At 27.3% G+C, this 22,454-nt stretch overlaps 1 protein-coding gene across 1 annotated transcript in view; it reads right to left on the reverse strand.

The window, feature by feature from the left end:
• The window catches only part of LOC136088951 (receptor-type tyrosine-protein phosphatase F-like), a 145,575-nt gene that overhangs the window by 91,362 nt on the left and 31,759 nt on the right, over nt 1–22,454 (reverse strand). The window contains exon 4 of the mRNA XM_065814235.1: nt 6,835–7,124. Within this exon, the coding sequence (XP_065670307.1) occupies nt 6,835–7,124 (290 nt within the window). The remainder of the gene's footprint in view (nt 1–6,834; nt 7,125–22,454) is intronic.

A 22,454-nucleotide genomic window follows, 5' to 3' on the forward strand; every position in this document is an offset into this window, starting at 1 on the left:
CCTTTCAAAACAAACGTTAAACTCTTCAACATTTTCTAGTTTTATAAGTTATCAAGCAAATTTTTTTTTTAATAAAACTTAGTATATATTAATTATAATATCAATAAGGTATTTATAATTCCCTAAATTATTATCCATCAATTTTGTTGTTGCAGACATGCAAATCAACAACAAAAAATCTATATTTATTCTTATTTCAAATATTGTTTTGCAAAAAAATTGTTGTAATTTGAGTTTAGAAACAAAAATACCTTAAAAAGTTGATCCTCTTACCCTGAATCTGAAAGCAACAAGATAATGAAATAAATTATTTTACTATTTTGCACTAAATTTAAATTCGTTCAAAGATTTAAAATTTCATCTAATATGGTCATAATTTTAGGAAAACTTTAGATTCTGAAAATGATGATGATGATGATCATCATCATTAAAGATTAGAAATATATACACAATGGATAATATGTACATGTTTATATATATATATATATATATATATATATATATATATATATATATATATATATATATATATATATATATATATAAATATATATATATATATATATAATATATATATATATATATATATATATATATATATATATGTATATATATATATATATATATATATAAAGGTCGACTGAAAATATGTTAGTGAAAACTAATGTTACTTAACTTAAAATAATTGCTATTACATATTGTAATGTATAAGTACTAGTTTCTATCAGAATTAAAATAGTTACATTCAAGTACATTAAAAAACTCCATAAAATATCTTTTTAAAAATAAAATTAAAGATAAAAATTGTGATAAAATAAAGAAAATCGCTTATAAGAGTTTTAGACAAAAAAAAGTTTCATAATTGAACTAATAATGGAAATTTAATTTTAATAAGTGAAAATGATCTAATATTTTTTCAGAACAATTTCTTGAGAGAATACAAATAGTACCGACAAATAAAAATAGTTTAAATAGATAATAAAGAGTAATGAAAACTAGATTTAGGGCCATTCCATATGAAATCATCCACAAAAAAAATTGTCACCAATATGTCTAAGCATTGCTTTATTTTTACCTTACTTGCAGCAAAAATTTCAGTTAAAAATATACACGGGTTGTTGAGATATTGTCAGTTAAAAAATGCTGATTTGGCATTTTTGTTGGTTATCTGGAGAGACAAATCATTTTTGACATATAATTTCTTGATAATGGTTTGGAGGATTTTCCTAAATTTTGGAACTTTAGCTCGAGGAATTATAAAAAACTACTCTTTGGACTTAATAGTCTCAAGAAATGCCTTGTTTATCCAATATTTTTTTTAAGTTATTGACTTTTATATTAATGATTTTGGAGCAAAAATGGCTTGTCACCCAAAATTGGCTTTCATCCAAAATGGCTGTCACCCAAAATTGCGGGCAAAAATTTTGATTGTATATCATTACTTTATTTTAGGTCTACTGTAAAAAATTAGATTCATATATTGTCTCTCTAATATTTGATTAAAATAAACACTCAAAAATAACTGGTCCACGTGGTTGCTTAAATCTGACTTTGATATCAAGTTCATCTACATTTTCAGCAATCCCCATCCAACAAAATTCATCATAAAAATATGCAGTACACTCTATTTTTTTAAATATTTAATCAAATCTCTTTATTATTTTTGTTTTATGGAATAATATCAAATACTTTAGTATGTGTACCCAAACTTGTTTTTTCCAAACTTATTGTATTTAAACTTATTGGAATAAAATGATGATACATCCATGTGCCAGGAACTGTTCTACCATTTAAAATAAAATAAATTTAAACAAATGCTAGTTATTTTAGTTTTACAAAAAGATTACATTAAATAAACACCTAAAATCTGCCTATTAGTTACTTGTTTTAGACTTTTTTAACAAATTACTCTTTTAACAGTCCCACCAATACCATCATGGAAAATTTACCATTGCTGGTAGCAAAAAACACCCATTCATTCATTCAGCATTTAAATTAAAGTCACTTCTGTGATGACAAAGATTGATAAAGTTTTTAAAGTTTTAAAAATTGTGCTGCACAGCTAACAGAAAAATACTTCACACATGATACATCTGGTAGTTTTTCTTTGATATGTTTAGTTATATCTTGCTGAATCTTATAAACAAACTCTGTGAAGTGATTAACATCTTCTAAAAGATATTTAAAGATTTTTGTTTGAGAAATGTTTTTTCTTCATCTTGGACAATAAATTGATAATTTTCAACAAAATCTCCTAAAATTAAACATGAATCTACTTTGTGTTTTTGCTAAAAATCAATAGGTGGTAAGGTTGTCATTGATGTCACGTAAAAAATCATTAAACTCATTTAGTGGCAATAATTGTAACAGTAGTGTTGTATCAGTACTCTGCTATTGTTTGAATACTACTACTAGCTCATGGTCTATAAACTCATGCACTAAATAATTTTTTAATGTTTGAATACCAGGACATAACTTTTAGAATCTGACTTTGACATTAGGATAGTCTTTTTTAAATGTAACATTTAATTCATAAAGATTGAGAAGTAAAAACTTTTTTGAACGTGTTGATTTTTCTTAACACTAACAAAATCTTTTTTTCCTGGCATATTTCTTGAAAACGCATCATTTTGATAAAAGTTTATAACTAAGAGGGTTACTCTGAAAGAAAGGGTTTGAAATTTATTTTCCTGGCATTGATAGAACCCCTTGCTCATTTTTAACATGCCTTGAAGTTTGAACAAGATACTCAAACACTTCAAATTAACTTGATATCTTTTTACGTGTTCATGATTCTATGATTCTGGTGCAAGTGTTAACATTTGCACTTTATTGCAATTAGAGTCAGTTACAGAAATTTTTTTTTTTGATTTCATACACTAAAATATCTAGCTCATGATCTTTCTTTAACATATTGTTAGAAATGGTGCTGGTTGTTTTTGCTGTTAATGAAGCTTCATCAATATTATATGCTAATGAAACTATTTTTGCAACTGTCAGTAGTGTTGCCAAACTTTTACATTTTGCAGTTTTTTGAAACACTTTTCAATTTGACTGGTGAAATCCCAAGCAATTCTATAGAGGTATCAAACGTAATCTTTTTCTTACTTCTTGATTCCTCCTGTGAACCATTCCATTTCTCCTGTGAACTAAAATCTTTATCAGTTTCTACTGCTTTTGCAGCAATTTGCTGCAGAATTTTCAACCTTTAATTAAATGTTTAATGTCAATAAAACATTTTTTTAGTAACCCTTTGACAAGTCTAAAGACTTTTTAAATTGACTAAAGACTCTTTACATTGTCTAAAAACACATTAATCACACAGAAATCTTTATGCTGCCTAAAACTTTAAATAAGTTTTAAATTAGTCATGAACCTCAATTAAAAACATTTTAATTAACATATAAGCTATAATAAATATTATCTTCATAATTTTACTCTCAAAATAATTTCATAGAATCATTCATGATAACAACATACACTTTTGATTGAACTAAATTTTTCTTTTAAATTTGCTCGCCACATTTCTTCTAGCTATTGACATGAAAGATCATTGAGTTGAATAAAACCTTGTTTTCTAGAAAATCCAGTTTTGTGGCAATAAATGTTGAGTGTTTTTCCAATGTCAAATTTCTCCAAATTTATTTTATTGTTTTTGATATCACTAGCTAAAAGAAAAACTAAACAATAAAATGTTGCTTATACTATGATTTTTAAAGAGAATCTAAACTCAATCTTTCAAAAATCATAGTGTTTATTCCAAAAATATTCTAAAGTGTTAGGCATTTAACAATTTGAAATAAATAATGAAAACGGACTCAAATGCCACAAAACCGTTTATCAAGTTTGAAATACAAGCAAAATTATTTGAAAACTCAAAAACATTTTTTTTATAATGTTTCTAAAATCTTTTTATATAAATAGTTTATTACTATTAATTCATTTTTACCTAATAAAATAATCTTGGGAGATGAGATGTTACCTCTACCCTATTCCCCCTTCATATGTCCATGACTATGAATTTGTCCTGTACTAGTTATTAAATAACACTACATTGAAGTTTCAATTAAAAATCTTTTCCAAATTCTGAAAAGACATTATTTTTGAGTGCTTACTTTAATCAAATATTAGAGATACAATACATAAATCTATTTTTTTTTCAGTAGACTTAAGATAAAGTAATGATATAAAATCAAAATTTTTTTAATAATTTAATAGTAATTTATGAGACAATAGCTTTGAAAAAAATTGGATAAACAAAAAGACATTTCATCAGACTATCAAGTCCTAAGAGTTTTTTTTGAATTCCTCGAGCAAAAATTCATTAGGGTTCAAAATATTAGGAAAATCCTCTGAACCATTATCAAGATATTAAATGTCAAAGTTTTTATATAGTATATTTTTAACAAAAACTTTCACAGTTGTTAGTTATCTAATATAGACTGCAAATGATGTAAAAATAAATCAATGGAAAAATAAAGCAACTCTCAGAAATAAGGGTGGCATGGTCTGGATGATTTCATATGGAATTACCCTATAAAAAAAAAAACTTTTTATTAACCAAATTAAATAAATACATTATAAAAAAATCATTTAACTTAATATACATATAAGACAAATTTTTGGTAAACAATCATTGACATTGTGTTAAGGTCAGTTTCCACTTTTCCCTTTTTTCTTCTTGTCCATTTTTTTTACAGGAACGGGATAGGTAAAGGAAAAAAATCATGCGAGCATGTATATTCTTCGAAAAAATGAAAATTTATACTAAGCATGCTCACGCGATTACTTCTCTCTTCCGTTTTCTGTTTTTGTAGAAAAAAGGATGAGTGGAAACTTACATTAAAAGTGTTGTTTCATATGTGTAGAATGTACACCCTGTGACATAAATTTTTTTTTTTTTTAAACATCTTCACTTTCAGCAAGACTGCAAAGCAAATACTATTAGAGTTAGAAGTTATTGATCAAGTTTATAAATCAAGATATTGACTAACAAAAAATTTAAAAGATTGCAAATTATATGAATCAAGATGAAGAGAGCAAATTCCAAAGAACTTTTGAGGAAAAAATCTAGACTTTAAGCACTTAGGAACAGTCAAAGTAAAAGGATAAGACTTAATTGAATGACCAGTAGCACAAGAATGAATTTTAGTAGATTACACAAGATATGCTAGCTCTTTAGAGCAGCACACATTATAGTATTTTTAGAAAAGAGAAAGAGAAACAAAATTACAACAATGTGATAATGGTTTAAGGTTGGCTGCAAGAGCAGATCCAACTAGGTTTAAAATGCGTTTTAGTACTTTGTCTAAAAGAGAAATATAAATAAATATAACGCTTATAAATATAACGCTTATAATTATAACACTTTTAAGATAGTAAATAAAAAACAATTTTTTCAATTACATTAACTCAATTATAGCTTTTAAAATATGAATATCCTTTGTATTTTTATTAAATATGAAAAACTATATATATATATATATATATATATATATATATATATATAAATATACAGTATAAAAATTTTTTATAAATTAAAAAACCTGAATTTAAATAAACATGATTACATTATTACAAAAAGATTTTTCTACATTGTTGCATCCCGTTTTGAGATAATTTAATAAATTGTAGTAGCAAAAAAGCTTATTTCAATAAATATGAAAAGCAAACAAAAAGAATTTTATGTCAAAAATTCCATTATGCTAAAGTGTTAAGCTTTTTTTATTAAGTATAAGGCTTGACATTCTTTATTGTAGTTAATCAATAATAAATATAGCTATTGTCTGCTAATAAATAAACTAACTATCGGAACTAATTATTTTTTAGAAGTAGAAAAATGAAGCAAATTTTAAACTAAGCTATAAAACTTAGTGGATTACATGCAAAATAAATACTCTGGTTTTTTGCTTTCGTTATCTCCATAAAGACTTCTCATAGAGCAACACAGAGGAAATATTAACAAAGAAGTTCCTGCTGTCTTTCTTTATCCAATTTTATCTATTTCATGCCAGTATCATCTCGATGAAGAACATATAACTGCATACATCGTACATTGATATTGTCAAAAAAAAAGAGAAGCTAAATTCCGCATTATTTCAGCACAGCTACTATATACATATATATGTATATGTATATATATATATACATATATATATATATATATATATATATATATATATATATATATATATATATATATATATATATATATATATATATATATATATATATATATATATATATATATATATATGTACACACTTTAATATAACCTATTTTTTTTAATTTTAAAAGTTAAAATTTTGAAAACTTTAAGCCATTTGAATGTATTTGCAAATATAGATTTTTATATATACATTTTTATACAGATGTAATTGATAACACTGGTGATCAAAATTTAGAGGCGATAGAAAAGAACTAGCTGAGCTGGTTGTTGCTTATTTTTCTTTTGAAGGTAAAAAAATTAGGAAACGAGGAGCTGTCCACCATGCAAGGCTCCTTTGAAAAGCCATACATTATCTAAAATTACAATTGCTTTTTAATGAGATTAAATTTGTTCAAGAAGATAAACTACTTTTAGAAGAAATAAATATCTTGGCTGAATTCATAGCATATTTTTAAGCAAAATGGTATTTGTAATCTGACATATTTAATCAAAATAAACAAAATCATTTGTAAAGAATCAATTTTCACTTTTTTATAAAAATATAGTTTTATAGTTCTAGTTTTCAAATGTTAAAAATGTTTTAATAAAGAGTTGCTCAAACACCAGATTGTGACATAACATTATGACATTAAAAAATCAATGTGTTTAAAAAATAAACAGCTTACACCAACTAATTCTTTATCTAAATTATCTCGTGTACCAAGAAAAACCAAATAACTTAAAACAACATTTTTACTATTCTTCCATGTATCAGAACCTTTTATTGCCACACCACTAATACTCATCACATGTTTCATATCAATTTGTATATATAGTTCTTTGTCATGATTAGAATAAAAATCACCGGATCCACTATACATGCGTGCTTGTGATACACCACCATATGAATTTGCACTTAAAAAAATCTGTGAGCCTAAAACTATTTTACTTTCCATTCCAATTTCTTCTAAAGGATCTGCATAAAATAAAATACAAAAAACTTAAGAAACACGCTTATATTATTAAAACAAAAAAACAATAAGTTAATAAAAAAAAAACTATAAATAAATTTATAACATATTATAATAATTTATAATAGAGTCAAATATATCTTTAGCCCATTTTTTTAACTATGTACTTAAAGTACATCTTGTGTAAAAAAGTATAACTGTTAATACCATTTAATATTTAATAATAGTTTGGCTTCTTCTAGCTCCACTCATGTAACTATTATTTTATAAATTACAATTTTAAATTTTACATATGGCAAATAAATAAAATAATCATGTCTCAATAATATTAAGAGACTGCTTGAGTCTGTTGCTAAACCACAGGGACAACCACAGGAAAAAAAAAACCATAATACCTAAAATCAAATCTTGATAAAGTTTACAAAAAAAAAGGAAAAATATTTCAGTTTGCAATTTTTTTTACCCAGACTATAAACACAAAGATCATATCTAGTGAACAATTTTATAATTGTTGTTTACATTAATTTTGAGACAGGTGCCCAGTGAGTCAAAATCTAAAAAAAAAAGTGACATTAAAAATAATTGCAAACAGCTAACAAATCGAATTTTAATGTAACTAATAATAAAAGACAAAAATTGTTTTTTGATTAACTTTTAAAGAATAACCAATTTTTGTACCTTATTATTCTTAAAGTCTTAAATTAAAAAAAGACCTTTTACTTTCTTCTTTTTTATTAGAAATATTACGCACAAAATGGTTGCTTTAGTGTCACACTTTGAAAGTTGATTTGAGGTTAAATCAACTTTTAAAGTTTGTATCACAATTGTCATAACTGGGCTACAAAATAAATTTGTAGCCAAAATATGACACAATTAAAAAAAAAAAAATTTTTTTTTAACATCAAATGTAAAATTTTGTACTAATTGTTTTTATAAATTTTTTGCACTACATTAACTATACGAAGGTAATTTGTCCTAACTCAAACACAAATATTCAAAACATCTTGCTTAAAGCAATCACGCTAATTATCAAACCGAAATAATCAAAACACAGCCTACTGTCTAAATTAAACACTTATAACTAAATGCTACATACAAAACTATGAAAAACTTACATCATCATGAAATGAATACATTTAGCTTTTATAATTTAAGAGTTAGGAATCATGATAACATTTTTGAGGCTTACTTGAATTTAATAGATTAGAGGTTTATCTATCAATATTAAAATGTAAATTAAAATCTAAAAAACTTTTAGATTTTAATTTACATTTAGGTACATTTTTTTTCATTTTTATTGAAACATTTAGGGACTTTTTTAAGACTTCTGGAACATGAGCAAACTTGATTGGATGAAGAAATAACAGCTTACTGAAAAAATCTTGCTGCAGGTTTAAGTAGTAAGAACAAGGACAGTGAAGATCTAAGTAAGAGAAGCAGAAGCAAAAGATTAAAGCTAGTTCTAAATTATTTAAGTTCAAACCAAACCAAATTTTACTCACTTAAATAATAAATATTATCTTGTTTAAGGTTACCAAGATACTACTGAACATCCTGCTGATATCTTCTTAACTACCAATGTAAAAGTGTCTAAAGCAATTTTTTCGCCATTCTTGTTTCTATGTTGTTATGGTGAAGTTGTTTTTTGTTAAAAATTTTATGCTAACTTGATGCCAACCAAAAATAGTTTAAGGTGGTAAATAAATTGTCAAACACGAGAAATTGAATGCTAAGACTTAATGAGAACATTCAGTAAAAGCAGAAAAAAGTTTGAAGATGTACTTCACTTCAAAGTTTGATAGTGCCTCTAGCCAATGTGCAATTAAACAAAATATACTGATACAAATATGGGCAAGGCCCAAAAATTAAATTTGTTTCTGCGCTGAGAAGTCACAAGTAACTCTGAATAAGGAAAAAAAATCTAGGTTACTTACTTAAACCTGAAAATTTTGTTTTAGTTAATGACATAATAATGAAATAAAGCTATTCTTGTTACAAAAAATTTTTTTTCTCTGTTTGGTTTGGTTATAGAATAGTTAGATAAGAAAATACATGACAAATAAAGATTTAGACTAATTCCCTAAGGAAAAGCTTTAAAAAGTAATATACCAAGGCAACCTAAGTACAAGTTGTGTAAAATCCAACAGTGTGGCAAAAACTTTATGCCACCACTGTACACAGCATTCATCGCCTGCAACCGCTGGACACTATAATAAAGTAATAAAACAAAAATGGTTAGCAACTTTGTCCAAACACGGTCAATTCTATTTTGTTTTTAAAAATATATATGAGAAAAGATGGTTGTGAAAAGAGGACTTATTGTAGATGCACTCGCTTATTGTGGGCCGTACCCTTTCCATAACACTGTAAAATAACACAAGTATAAAAAAGGGGAATCATTCAGACACAAACTAAAGTAATAAATTTGTAAAAAAAAACTAAGAAATGTAAAATATTAATAATACTAGTATTATCATATTTTAAATTTCTAGATTTATATTTTCAAATAAAAAACATTTTAAAATCAAAATAGAAGATTTAGTTTTTTCAAATTTTGAAAAATAAAATATTTTTAAAATACTTTTTTATACGCAATATTTTACAGTGCTTAAGTTTTTTACTTCAATAGTTATATAAAAAAAATATGACTCAATCATAACTTTGACACACGCTGTTAGATAATTCAAATTATATATTAATTTTATTAAAAAATAAAAGCGTTATTTAAAGTAGCAAACTCGCTCATTTAAGTTTTAATTACAAAAGCCAGGTTTGGATTGAAATGGCATGCTATCGCTATCTGTAACTGACTACAATAATAGTTTTTTTTCTTTACAACTTGACCACGGTTATTTTGATGTTTTAACAAATTAAATGCGATAAAAAGTGTTGCCTTATGAATAACTTTTACCTGTTGATCTCTTAACTTATAAATTAGAGCATGAAATTATTAAAATTTACTATTTAAAAGATCTAAAAAGTTATTTTTTTAAACGATTTTTTTATTTTTGCAACCTTTTTGAAAAAATAAAATACAATACAAAGTTTTTACAAAGTTAAAAATAATATATAAAACACTTTTTAATAAATTTGATAAAATGTGTTCATTTAATAAACAAAACAATTAGTAGTAATTTGTTACTTAATTTAAATGTGTAACTTTTATTGAAGTTTTGTTAAACATTTTTTATTAACATTTTATTAAATAATTTAAAAGATAAGTTTTAATAACATAAATTTCAAACGCAATTAAAAATGTAACAAAAGGTTTCGCTTTAAGTTTAAGTTTTTATTTTTTATTTTAGTGCTTACATTTATACTAATAACAAATTGAGATACTAACAGACGTGTTTTCTTGATTAAAAATGGCGTCTACTTATTTTGGAATTTAATAACTAGTAATTATTTGGATCACCTTTTTACTAATTGCTATAGCAGACATCGTTATAATCGAAATTTATTGAAATAAGACTACAGCGTGCTTCACATTGTTTGAACTAACGTTACACATTGACTACAGTGTGCTTCACATTGTTTGAACTGACGTTATTGAATCTAATTTAAACATACAAAGGTTTTCAATCTTCTAATTCAACTAGCCTAGGTTCACATTAGCAAGATTATTAAATACTAACAAGACAATCAAACTTTTTTTACTGTTATTATCAACAGAAGAGTAACTGCATTGATTATTGTTTTACACAAAACTTTGATATCCTGGTACACCTGGTCTATGTTCAAAACTTATGTAAGACTATACTAAATTTTATTAACAATATAAAAGTAAAACAAAAGTTAAATTTGTTGCTGATCTTTACTATTCACACAATTTCTATTGCATATTGTTAATTAGCACTAAGCACAATCTTTTTTATATAAATGAGCGCATGTGTGTATGGATTTGTGTATATAAAAATGGATATATATATATATATATATATATATATATATATATATATATATATATATATATATATATATATATATATATAGAGAGAGAGAGAGAGAGAGAGAGAGAGAGAGAGAGAGAGAAAGAGTAACTGATATATGTGTATATGTGTATATATGCATGTGTGTATATGTATATATGCACATGTGTATAGTGTATATATTGTGTTTGTTATACTATATATTAATTTATTAGTGTAAATTCTATACTGATTTATATAGTTGCTTTATTCTAATAAATTTATATTCCATCTATATTATAAGTTTGTGTACTTATATAGTTTTATACTTATATAGTCTTATACTTAAAGCATACTAATACTTATTATAACTTAATAATATTAGTGTGTTTACCAATATCATAAAATTATATTTCTTATTATTAATTTATATTTTATTATTATATTGCTTAATTACCCCTATACACTTAAAAACAAAATATCACTTTTTCTGAACTTATATTTTCAGTTATGACTATAAAATAAAGTTTCTCTTTTTAACTTTGTTTAAAATATTATTAGAAAAAGATAGTATATATACATACTATATACACAAAAAAAAAATTAAACAAACAAATTGACTTACAACTCTATATGCTTAGAAACTTCTAATAGACTTATATGTAAATAATAAATATTAATTTATAAAATGTGGTATTAAAACAATCCTGCAAACTATGCACAAAAAAATGTATCCAAAAACCATAGAGTCATCTAATGTGACTGCTGCTCTTTTTGGATTCACACATAGTGCAACTAATTAATAAGCATACATATAACATTATCTCCAATGATTCTTTAGAATGGTATTGCTCTGACTGTTTTTCCAAAAATATGCCATTAAGTAGCCTTTACGATCAAGAACTTAAGCTTACACTTTCATGCAAGAACCTTCCACTAAAGTTATTAAAGTCTATAAGTCTATATAAAGGTATGAATAATGTATATAATCCAACTATTATTTGTAAATGTCTTGATGTTACTGAATTCAATAATTCTTTAAATCCTGATACTATATATATCTTTATCTTAATACTGCTTCCTCACTACAATCTCTGACAATCTATCTGACTATCGACAATCTCTATAGCCTTATTGGTACTCTTAACACTTCCCCTATGGTGATAGGAATTACTGAATCAAATTTATATATAAGACTCAAATATAACTGATATTACCATAAATTGATTTAAAGCTGAACATTGCCCTATTGAGTCAAAAAAAGGTGGGGCTCTTCTGTATCTAAGCTCTGATCTTAACTATGTAGTTTGTGATGATCTTACAATATATGCCACAAAATTTCTCAAATCAGTTTTTGTTGAAGCTATCAACCCTCATAAAACCAATACTTTAATTGGCTGTATACATCGCTACCCAACATTAAATCCAAAAGAATTCATCGCAAATCATTTAACTCCTTTACTTAATAAAATTAAGATATAAAAAATAAAAAATTTTATTAATGGGTGATTTCAACATGGACTTTATTAGTTATAAAGAAACTCGTATTGTTTTTAATTATCTCCAAACATTATGCTCTTGTTTGTTTCTCCCAACCATTATTCTTCTAACACGTATAACTTCAAAAACCATAATTCTCATTGATAATATTTTTAAAAACTCCTATTCCCCTGAAACAATCTCTGGCAATCTAATAATTTCTATTTCAGACCACATGGCCCGGTTTCTCTGTATTCCTGGAATTACCCCCCAAAAAAAAGAATATAAAAATCTCTAGAAGATGCTTCAAAAACATTGATACTGACACCTTTAAACAAGATATATATAGTATGAACTGGGAGGCACAAATAAAAGACGACGATATAAATAAATCGATGATAAGTTTTTTGAATACATTTAGACAGACATGCTCCCTACAAAGTTTTAACAAAAAAACAAATTAAACTTAAATCTAAACCATGGATAACCACTGGTATTCTTAAATCCATCTCAACCAAAAATATCATTTATAAAAAATTTGTTAAATCAAACAATATTAATACAAGAAATCTACCCTTTGATAAATTTAAGTTGTATAGAAATAAAATAAGCAAATTACTTTAACAATCCAAAAAAATGTATTATATTTCCTTTTTCAACAACAACCTAAACAGCATTAAGAGAACTTGGAAAGGAATAAAAGAAATAATCAACATCAGACCTACTATATACAATAACTCTTTCAACCTCAAAATAAATGATAAAGTCATCTCTGATCCAACCATAATTGCTAATATTTTTAACAATTACTTTGCTACTATCCAAGAGAATCTAATAAACAAACAAATTATCCCTAAATGTGATTTTAGAGACTTTCTAAAATATCCTAATAAGTTGTTTTTCATTGTAAGTTGTAAGTTCATTTTTCTTTGAGCAAGTGACTGAAGTTGAGATGTCGAGTCTCATAATAAAACTTCACAACAAAAAAAGTCTGAGCCCAAACAGCCTTCCCACATTTATTCTTAAGCTTATTCCAAACATAATAACAAAGCCACTATCCATAATGATAAATAACTCATTTAGAAATGGAATTTTTCCAGATCTCCTTAAGATAGCTAAAGTGACACCAATACATAAAAAAGGTTCTCTACTGGATTACTCTAATTATAGCCCAATCTCTCTTCTCTCAAATATATGCCAACTATTTGAGAAAGCTATGCACAATAGACTCTACAACTTTCTGGAGAAATTCAAGTGTCTTTATTAAAATTAGTATGGGTTTAGAAATAATCATTCAACAACTCATGCACAAATTGATATAACTAAAAAAAATTAGAACAGCATTGGACAATAAATTATTTGCATGTGGTGTTTTTGTTGATCTCCGGAAAGCCTTTGATGCAGTTGATCATTCCATTCTTATCAGAAAGTTGGAGTACTACGGTATCAGAGGCACAACACTCCAATGGTTTTCTTCTTATCTTCAAAATAGAACACAATTTGTTTCTATTAATGGGATAGAATCTGAATTAATAAAATCAACAAATGGAGTCCCACAAGGCTCTGTACTAGGACCATTGCTTTCCTTCTTTTTATTAATGATCTTAATAACTCTCTGAAGTTTTCCACTGTTTACCACTTTACTGATGACACTAATCTGCTTTTAATAAACATATCACTTAAAAAGATAAACAAAAATATTAACCATGACTTAGCCAACCTACTCCAGTGGCTTCTATCCAATAAATTATCACTGAATTCCAAAAAAACTGAAATTATTTTCTTTAAATCAAGTCAAACAAAACTGAAACTAAGCAGGTCCAACGGTATGTTGGCCAATATTCGACATTATCTTAATCTTGAAATGCTCCTTCTTGAAATGTTGTTTTTAAGTATTATATTAGATATGCTCGTCAAATATAAGGACAAACCAAATTTCTAACATTTAAAAGAATATCTCACCTCCATAATAAATCCCTAAAAATAATCTGTTTTCAGCATTTTAACTCTAATCCTAATATCCTCTACTACATATCAAAGATACTTAAATTAAAAGACCTTATTCAACACTCTAACTGTTTGTTTGTTTGGAAACAGCAACATAAAAACTTACCTCCTTCATTTACTGATTTTTTTACTTATAAAAAAAATACTTGTTACTAACTTCGATCAGCTAAAAGCTTCAAATTATCTAAACCTAAACATAGAACTGTTTATTATGGCCATGAATCTATTAGATATCAGAGCATATGCACATGAAACAATCTCCCCTTGCAGTTAAAATCTCTCCCTACATTTTCCAAATTCAAAAACAGTTTATTTAATTTTTTATTAAACAAGTTTTCGTCTTAATTCCTAAGCTATCTACTGCTAACTATCTACTATCCATCTTAACTTTATTCGCTTCAATGCTGGTTTATAACAACTAATACTTGATCTTTTTTAAAATTCTTTTTTGATTTATTACTACTTTAACTTGCTCTTTCTTAACTTTTTCTCAAATTAATATTACTTTTTATATCACTATTCTATTTCAAACTCTCACTATTATAAATATAATATAAATATAAAGTATACTGAAATAGAATTAGAAAAATTTGGTAAAATAGAAGATATATTTTCTTTGTTGTTTTCAAAAAAAAAACTTGTCTAAATGACTTACCCTAGAAAAAAGACAGAAAGAAACTTTTGCAAATTGAGCGAAATGAGCTAAGAGAAAACAATGCATTTGCAATCAAAACTATTATTCAATCTTAATTGGTTATTGAAATCCTTTCTATTTCCATGAATTTTTATATCAAAACATAAAAAAAGTCCATGCAAATATTGATAGCCCGCTCAAAAATCTATAAAGTTAAAGTAGCCATCAAGTCTGTTTTAGATTTTTGTTTATCATCCTGACACACGCGCAAAAACAGATTTAAGAGCAGGAGAAATCAATGATATAATACTGTTATTAGAAAGAGACCACTCTGTGTGCTTTATAGAAAATCACTTTGTAGAAAATCACTTAACAAAAATTTTTTTTTTTTTTATTAAATTTTTTTTTTTTTTGTTATTAAAATTTTTGTTAAGTGATTTTCTACTAATATAATTGCTCTATTCTTTTAAGAACATTGAGCACTCTATTGTGTAGAATACTTTTTAAAGTTGTTTAAATATATATATATATATATATATATATATATATATATATATATATATATATATATATATATATATATATTAGGGTGATTCAGATTGTAATAGAAAAAAAAAATGTCACAAAAAACATTCTCCTCAAGGTTGCCTGTGTTCCTTTATCACCTAGGATCATGTGTACCAAAAATTAGACTAAAAGAAGCAATTTTAGGGGTTGCCATGTTTTATAAGATGAATTAACCATTGGTAAAATTTTGTGATTTTCTCAAATTTCGCAAATTTGTTTTTTCATTGTTTATTTATTTATAATTTAGAAATTGATAATATGGCAACCACTAGATCTTCTGCTGAGGTGTGGCTTGTTGGTAAACCTACACAAACTCTGTCGACTGCCAGACTTCCTTCAAGAGGGGATGTTCTTCGGAGGTTGCTCTTCCATCATATAGAAGAGAAACAAGAAGTGAAAAAAAGTATTCGGGCAACAATTGAAGCAGTTCTTGTTATATGGGAGAGAGGAAAAATTCCAACTCAAAGAATTGACAATGCGGAAAGAAAGTTAAAAAAACTTTATGACGAATATCTGCTGCTGAAAAAACACCGAGGATCAAAATTGGACAGCTGTCAAATGAAAGAAGGAATTTTCCACGCTGACCTTGAAGAACTTTTTGATATTTCAACCAAGAATGCATCAGAAGTTATGAAAAACGATGAAGATAAAGCATTTTTACGTCAGCAGCAAGAAGATCCATTAAGTTGTAGTATGGCAGGAATTGATTGGAATTTAACAGCTAGGGAGGCACGGAAATGAGTCCGAGAAACTAAAATGGAATTGAGGCGTCAAAGAAGTCAAGCGGAACTGATGGAAAAAACAGAACTCATTTCTTCTTCATCAGCAGTTGACATTGTGAGTGAAAGTAGCTCTAGTTCCTCGGATGATGATGAATATCAGACTCCTTCCGCTTCCAGCACACTGAGCACAAGTGGTTCAACGAAAAAGAAGATGAAAGTTCTAACAAATAATGTTGTATCATCTCTTGAGCGTGTTAATATTTCTGATCGCCGTGCACTCTTCGTGGTTGGAACAGTGTCTCAGGCTCTTGGTCACTCGGTAAAAGATTTATCATTGTCGTACAGCACAATCCGCAGAAAAAGGCGATCTGTTCGTGAAGCGGTGACTACAGCTGACAAGGTTGATTTCTCTCCTGATGATCCACTTCTTCTGCATTGGGATGGAAAGCTCTTACCTGATATCACTGGTGGTCAAAAAAAAGTGGATAGAATTGCCATTCTTGTGACTGGTGGTGGGGTGGAAAAATTGCTGGGCGTTCCAAAGATTGATCGAGGTACAGGTGAGCAACAGGCTGATGCTTGCATGAAGGCTCTTAAAGACTGGAAATTGAAAGAATTTGTTCGGAGACTGGTTTTTGACACTACTTCATCTAACACTGGGTTGAACAATGGTGCCTGCACAATAATGGAGCAGAATCTTGACCGTAATCTTATATGGATAGCATGCAGGCACCATATGTTTGAAGTCATGCTTTCCACCATTTTCACGACTGCATTTGGAACCAGTGGAGGACCTGAAGTTGGAATTTTTAACCGTTTCCAGAAACAATGGCCACCAATCAACAAGGAGGTGTTCACTATAGGGAATAAAGAATTTTACAACTGCGATTTTTTTCTCAAACTCCGGGAAGAAATGGTAGTATATTATAGTGAAGCAATTAAAGGTCAACAACCCAGGAATGATTACTTAGAACTCTTGAATTTGTGCCTTATTTTCCTTGGAGGATCAACTACAACATCGGAGTTCAAAGTGAAGTTTCGGGCTCCAGGTGCAACACACAATGCACGTTGGATGGCAAAAGCTATATATTGTATAAAGATATATTTGTTTCAGGATCAATTTGTTATTACTGCAAAGGAAAAGAAAGGAATAACAGATATAAGTCTTTTTGTGGCATTTGTATACGGACAGTTTTGGAATGAAGCTCCGTTAGCTGAACGAGCACCATTCAATGATGCCAAGCTTCTTCAACGGATTCAAGAATATCCAAATCGTACAATTGCAATTAATGCAGCAAAAGTTTTGCATCGCCACCTCTGGTATTTTTCTGAACATCTAATAGGATTGGCTTTCTTCGATTCCCGTGTCAACAACAACACCAAGAGAGACATGGCAAACAACCTGAAACAACAGCCAAGGCAGAAATCTCTCAAAAGACTTGATGCTGCCACATTCGATTGTCACAGCCCATTGTCTTCCTTCGTCACACAACGCACCGCAGAACTTTTCGATCTAATTTTGAAAAATGGAAAAGAAAAAGCTGAATCATTTTTAATGAAAGAATCTTCAGAGTGGGATATGGATTCAACATATCTTGAAATGAAGCACAAGGTTCGTCAAATGAAAGTCGTCAACGATTGCGCGGAACGAGGCATAGCACTTATAACATCCTTTAACTCAAGTGTTACAAAAGATGAAAACCAAAAGCAGTTTCTTCTTAGATTGGTTGATCTTCACCGGAAGGAATTTCCAGTTGCATCAAAGTCTACCCTGATGAAGATGACTGTTGAATGATGAAGATGATTGATTTATTATTGCCTAGTAATAGTATTTAGTATTTATTATCAATAAATACTAAATACTATTACTATTACATTGTTTCTGGAAACGGTAATAGAAATTGATAATAAATAATTCAGTAATATAATATAAAAAATGTAAAAATAAAAAATATTTTTTTTACTTTTTGTAACCTTATACCAAAATGTGACATAACATGGCAACCCCTAAATATCATCCGATTTGATTCAAATTTTGCCCAATAACTACTATTGTCATATAGAACAAGGGCAAGCTTGAGGACAACTAAAGTTTTGAACCTACAAATTTTGCATCACCCTAATATATATATATATATACATATATATATATATATACATATATATATATATATATATATATATATATATATATATATATATATATATATATATATATATATATATATATATTATATATATATATATATATATATATATATATATATATAATATATACATAATTGAAATAAAATAAATAACTTATATTTGTAGATAAAAAATTCCATTAGTAAATGCATTAATGAATAAATAATGAATTAGTTAATTAGGTTTAGCTATGTAATTTTTTTTGTACTAAAACTTGTTTTTTTGAAGAATATTTTGATTTGATTTCAGATTCTTTATTTTATAACTTTAATCTTTCAGCTTCAAGTAAGAAATAATTGCAAATTTTTCTTTTTGGCAAAAGAGGCATTTTTTAGAAATGTTTGGTGATACAGATTTTAGAATAAACCAGGGAGTTCTGTTTATTTTTTTAAAGACCAAACATAGCTGGATTGAGCAGTTGCTTTTTAGTATAATTTGATTTTGATAGAAGATTTGTGGCTGTTTTGGATCCAGACAATTTTTCATCTGTCCAAACTCCTAGCCCTATTATTTATTGATATTTAACAAGTAGCCTAATCTTGTATTTGTGTTATGATTGTGTTGTGTTTCAAAGCAACTTTTCTATTGTTAAGTCTTACCTCTTACGAAGTTCACAAGTTCTCATTGCTTTTTGTGAGACTTATTTGAGTTCAGCTGCTTCATCTTGTGATCTTAGTGTTCATGGTTATCTTACTTTAACTTGTAAAAGACAGCAATAATCACATGCTTACCCCCGTTTTTCCACATTCACCTATGGGTGAATCTTTAACAGAGTTTATAATAAAAACAAATCTGTTATTCCACCTCTCTTGCATGGTTCAGATTTTGTTACCTCAACTAAAGACAAAGCTGAATTGTTTGCTAAGAACTTTTCATCAATCACATCTTTCGATTCCACTAAACACATCCTACCTTGCCAACAAACAGGTCCATCCATTGCTCGACATTTATATCACTTCAGCTTCAGTATCTGAAGTGATTTCCTGCTTAGACTTTTATACAACTTGTGGTCTGGACAATATACCTGTTATAGTCTTGCAGAAGTGTTCTCTGGAGCTATTGTCGATACTTTCAAAACAATTTAACAAGTGCTTATCAGAGTATCGTTTTCCAGCCTGCTGGAAAGCAGCATCTATTATCCCCATTTTCAAAAACTCTGGAGAGCGATCTGACTTATCTAACTACCATCCCATTAGCCTTTTTCCTATCATAAACAAGGTTTTTGAGTCTTTAATTAACAAACATTTAAACTCTCTTCTTGAATCTAACAACTTACTTTCTGATCATCAATATGGATTTTGATCTTCTCGTTCTACAGCTGATTTGCAAACAGTAATAACTGATAGGTTTTATCAGACATTAGATACATGTGAAGAGGTTAAGGCCACCGCTCTCTAAATTTCTAAAGCTTTTTATAGAGTTTGGCATGCTGGTCTTCTCCATAAGCCTTCTTATTACGGTGTATAAGGTAACATTTTTAGGATTATTGAATCCTTTCTTACCAATTGTAGTATAAAAGTTGTCATCGGTGGACAGCACTCATCTTCATTTCCTGTAACTACAGTGATACCTCATGGTTTCTCCTTGACACTTTTATATCCTTTTTTCAATTTTTTTTAATGCTCTCCCAGAAATTACTCAAATCACACAGGTTGTATTGTTTGCTGATGATACAACTATTTATTCTTGTTTTAATAAAAAGCCAACACTCACTGATTGCTTGGAGGGGGCATTTGAGCTTGAAAAGGATCTTACTTTTGCTACAGCACAGGGCTCTCAGTGGCTGGTGAAGTTTAACTCAAATAAAATTCAATTTGTTCAGCTAATTGCTATCGAAATAGTGTAGATCTTTCTCTATTTATAAATGGCAATGTACTTGACGATTCATCTACTCTTTGTCTTCTACACTTTCTTTAATCCACATTAACAACCTAGGATTTTTATAGGATATATTTAGGACCATTAACGATTCTAGGATTAACTCCTCCTTCCAATCTTTCTTGGGAACCATATATCAAATCTATTGCAAAATTAGCACATTCTAAGGTTGCATCTCTTTATTGTGCTTGTTACTTTTTTACTCTGAATTCTATACCTGGGCTCAAAATAAGAGCTGGACAATGGATATTGTCTGGCTACTGTCCAGTAAAAAACAACATTTATTGGTCATTTTGCCCAACCCATATTTTATGTGCATTTATTAATCATTTTGATTGTTCCAAAATTATTAATAAAATCAGTATTGTATATAAACTTTATTTTTTAAACTTTTTATTACACAAAGCAAAAACTAAAGTTGAACAAGCAATTACATTAATAAAATACATCATATTTTTAAGTTAGTTCATATTTTAAATGATGCTAAAGCACTACATTTTCTTGAATTAAATAGCCCGGTTTTTATCATTTATATTAAAACATTGCAATTAGTTATTAGTTCAAATTTATAGTATTTATTTTATTTTTTGTCTGATGGTTTTTATAAATTTCAAACAAATATTTTAGCCTTCAAAACCCCTTTTAAATTTATTTTATAAAAATCTTAAAGTAATACTCTTTAATAATTTAAATAAAATGAGTTTATTGTAAACATAATTAACTTTTTACTTTATTTAATAAAGTAATAAGTAAACTTAATAATTTATGTATTTAATACATTTACGTAGTAATCTATGTATTTAATAATTTTGTATTTTTATTATACATTCTTATTATATATTTAATTATGTATTTAATAATTACATAATTTATGTATTTAATATATTTACATAATAATTTATGTATTTAATAATTTACAAAGCATTTTACATATTTTGCAGTATAGTAATTTTTAAAAAATCTAATATAAATATATTTTCCTTTTCAAAATTTATTTTTTTGAGCTTAGATTTTTTATTTTTTTTTAAGATTTTCTTTGTTTGATAATTTATCTTACAAATGTTCTTTTTATTTTCAGCGCATTTTGAAATGCCTAGAGTTGTCAAAACAAATTGCGTGTCAAGTTGTAAAACAAAATTTTTTATGTGTGGTCAGGAGTGACGTTTGATCACACTTCTTTAATTTTTATTGGACATGTCCATCAAACTTGAGTATTTATCAGGCAAATTGCCCAGAACAAAAAAGTTCGTTATTTCGAGCCCTGCTATACTGTTGCCATATTTGGAGTGGATCTTGGAACCATGCCTTTTTACTTTTGGAAAAGGAGCAAAAATGTACTGTTCACATAGTTAGACCTGCTCATGCATCTAAATTTCAACCATTGTCACATCGTTATAATATTGCTTTTCTTTGTCTTTTCTATAAATATTATAATGGGCACTGCTCTAAAGAGCTAGTGTCTTTTGTGCTACCTACTAAAATTCATTTTCATTCATCATTCACTAAAGTCTAATCTTTTTACAGTGACTGTTCCTAAGTGCTCAGAAAACTCTTTTTTTGTCTAGTTCTTTTCCTTAAACATCAGTCCTTTGAAATTCATTGAAAATGGAAAACATCAGATTTTTAGAATTCTTGTTTTCCTGATTCGTTTGTTAATTGTTAAACCTTATATTTTCTGTTTCAGTAACTACCAACACAACAGTGGCAGCTTAAAATTATTTTTTTCACTAGTTCTATTTGGTTTAATAGGAGAGGAAGTAGTTGGAACCTAGTTATAAAATTTAATAAATCAAATTGTGAGTAAAATACAATGAACTTGGAACTTGAATTTAAGGAGGTGAATTTAATATTTAAAAAAAATACAATTACAATATTTTTGGCTTCCTGTTTCAAAAAAATATCATTATTTAATAGTTTGAATTTTTTTTACATAATTTTCATGTAGTTATGGAA

This window comes from Hydra vulgaris, chromosome 12 (assembly GCF_038396675.1).
Source record: "Hydra vulgaris chromosome 12, alternate assembly HydraT2T_AEP".
Classification (NCBI taxonomy): Eukaryota; Metazoa; Cnidaria; class Hydrozoa; order Anthoathecata; family Hydridae; genus Hydra; species Hydra vulgaris.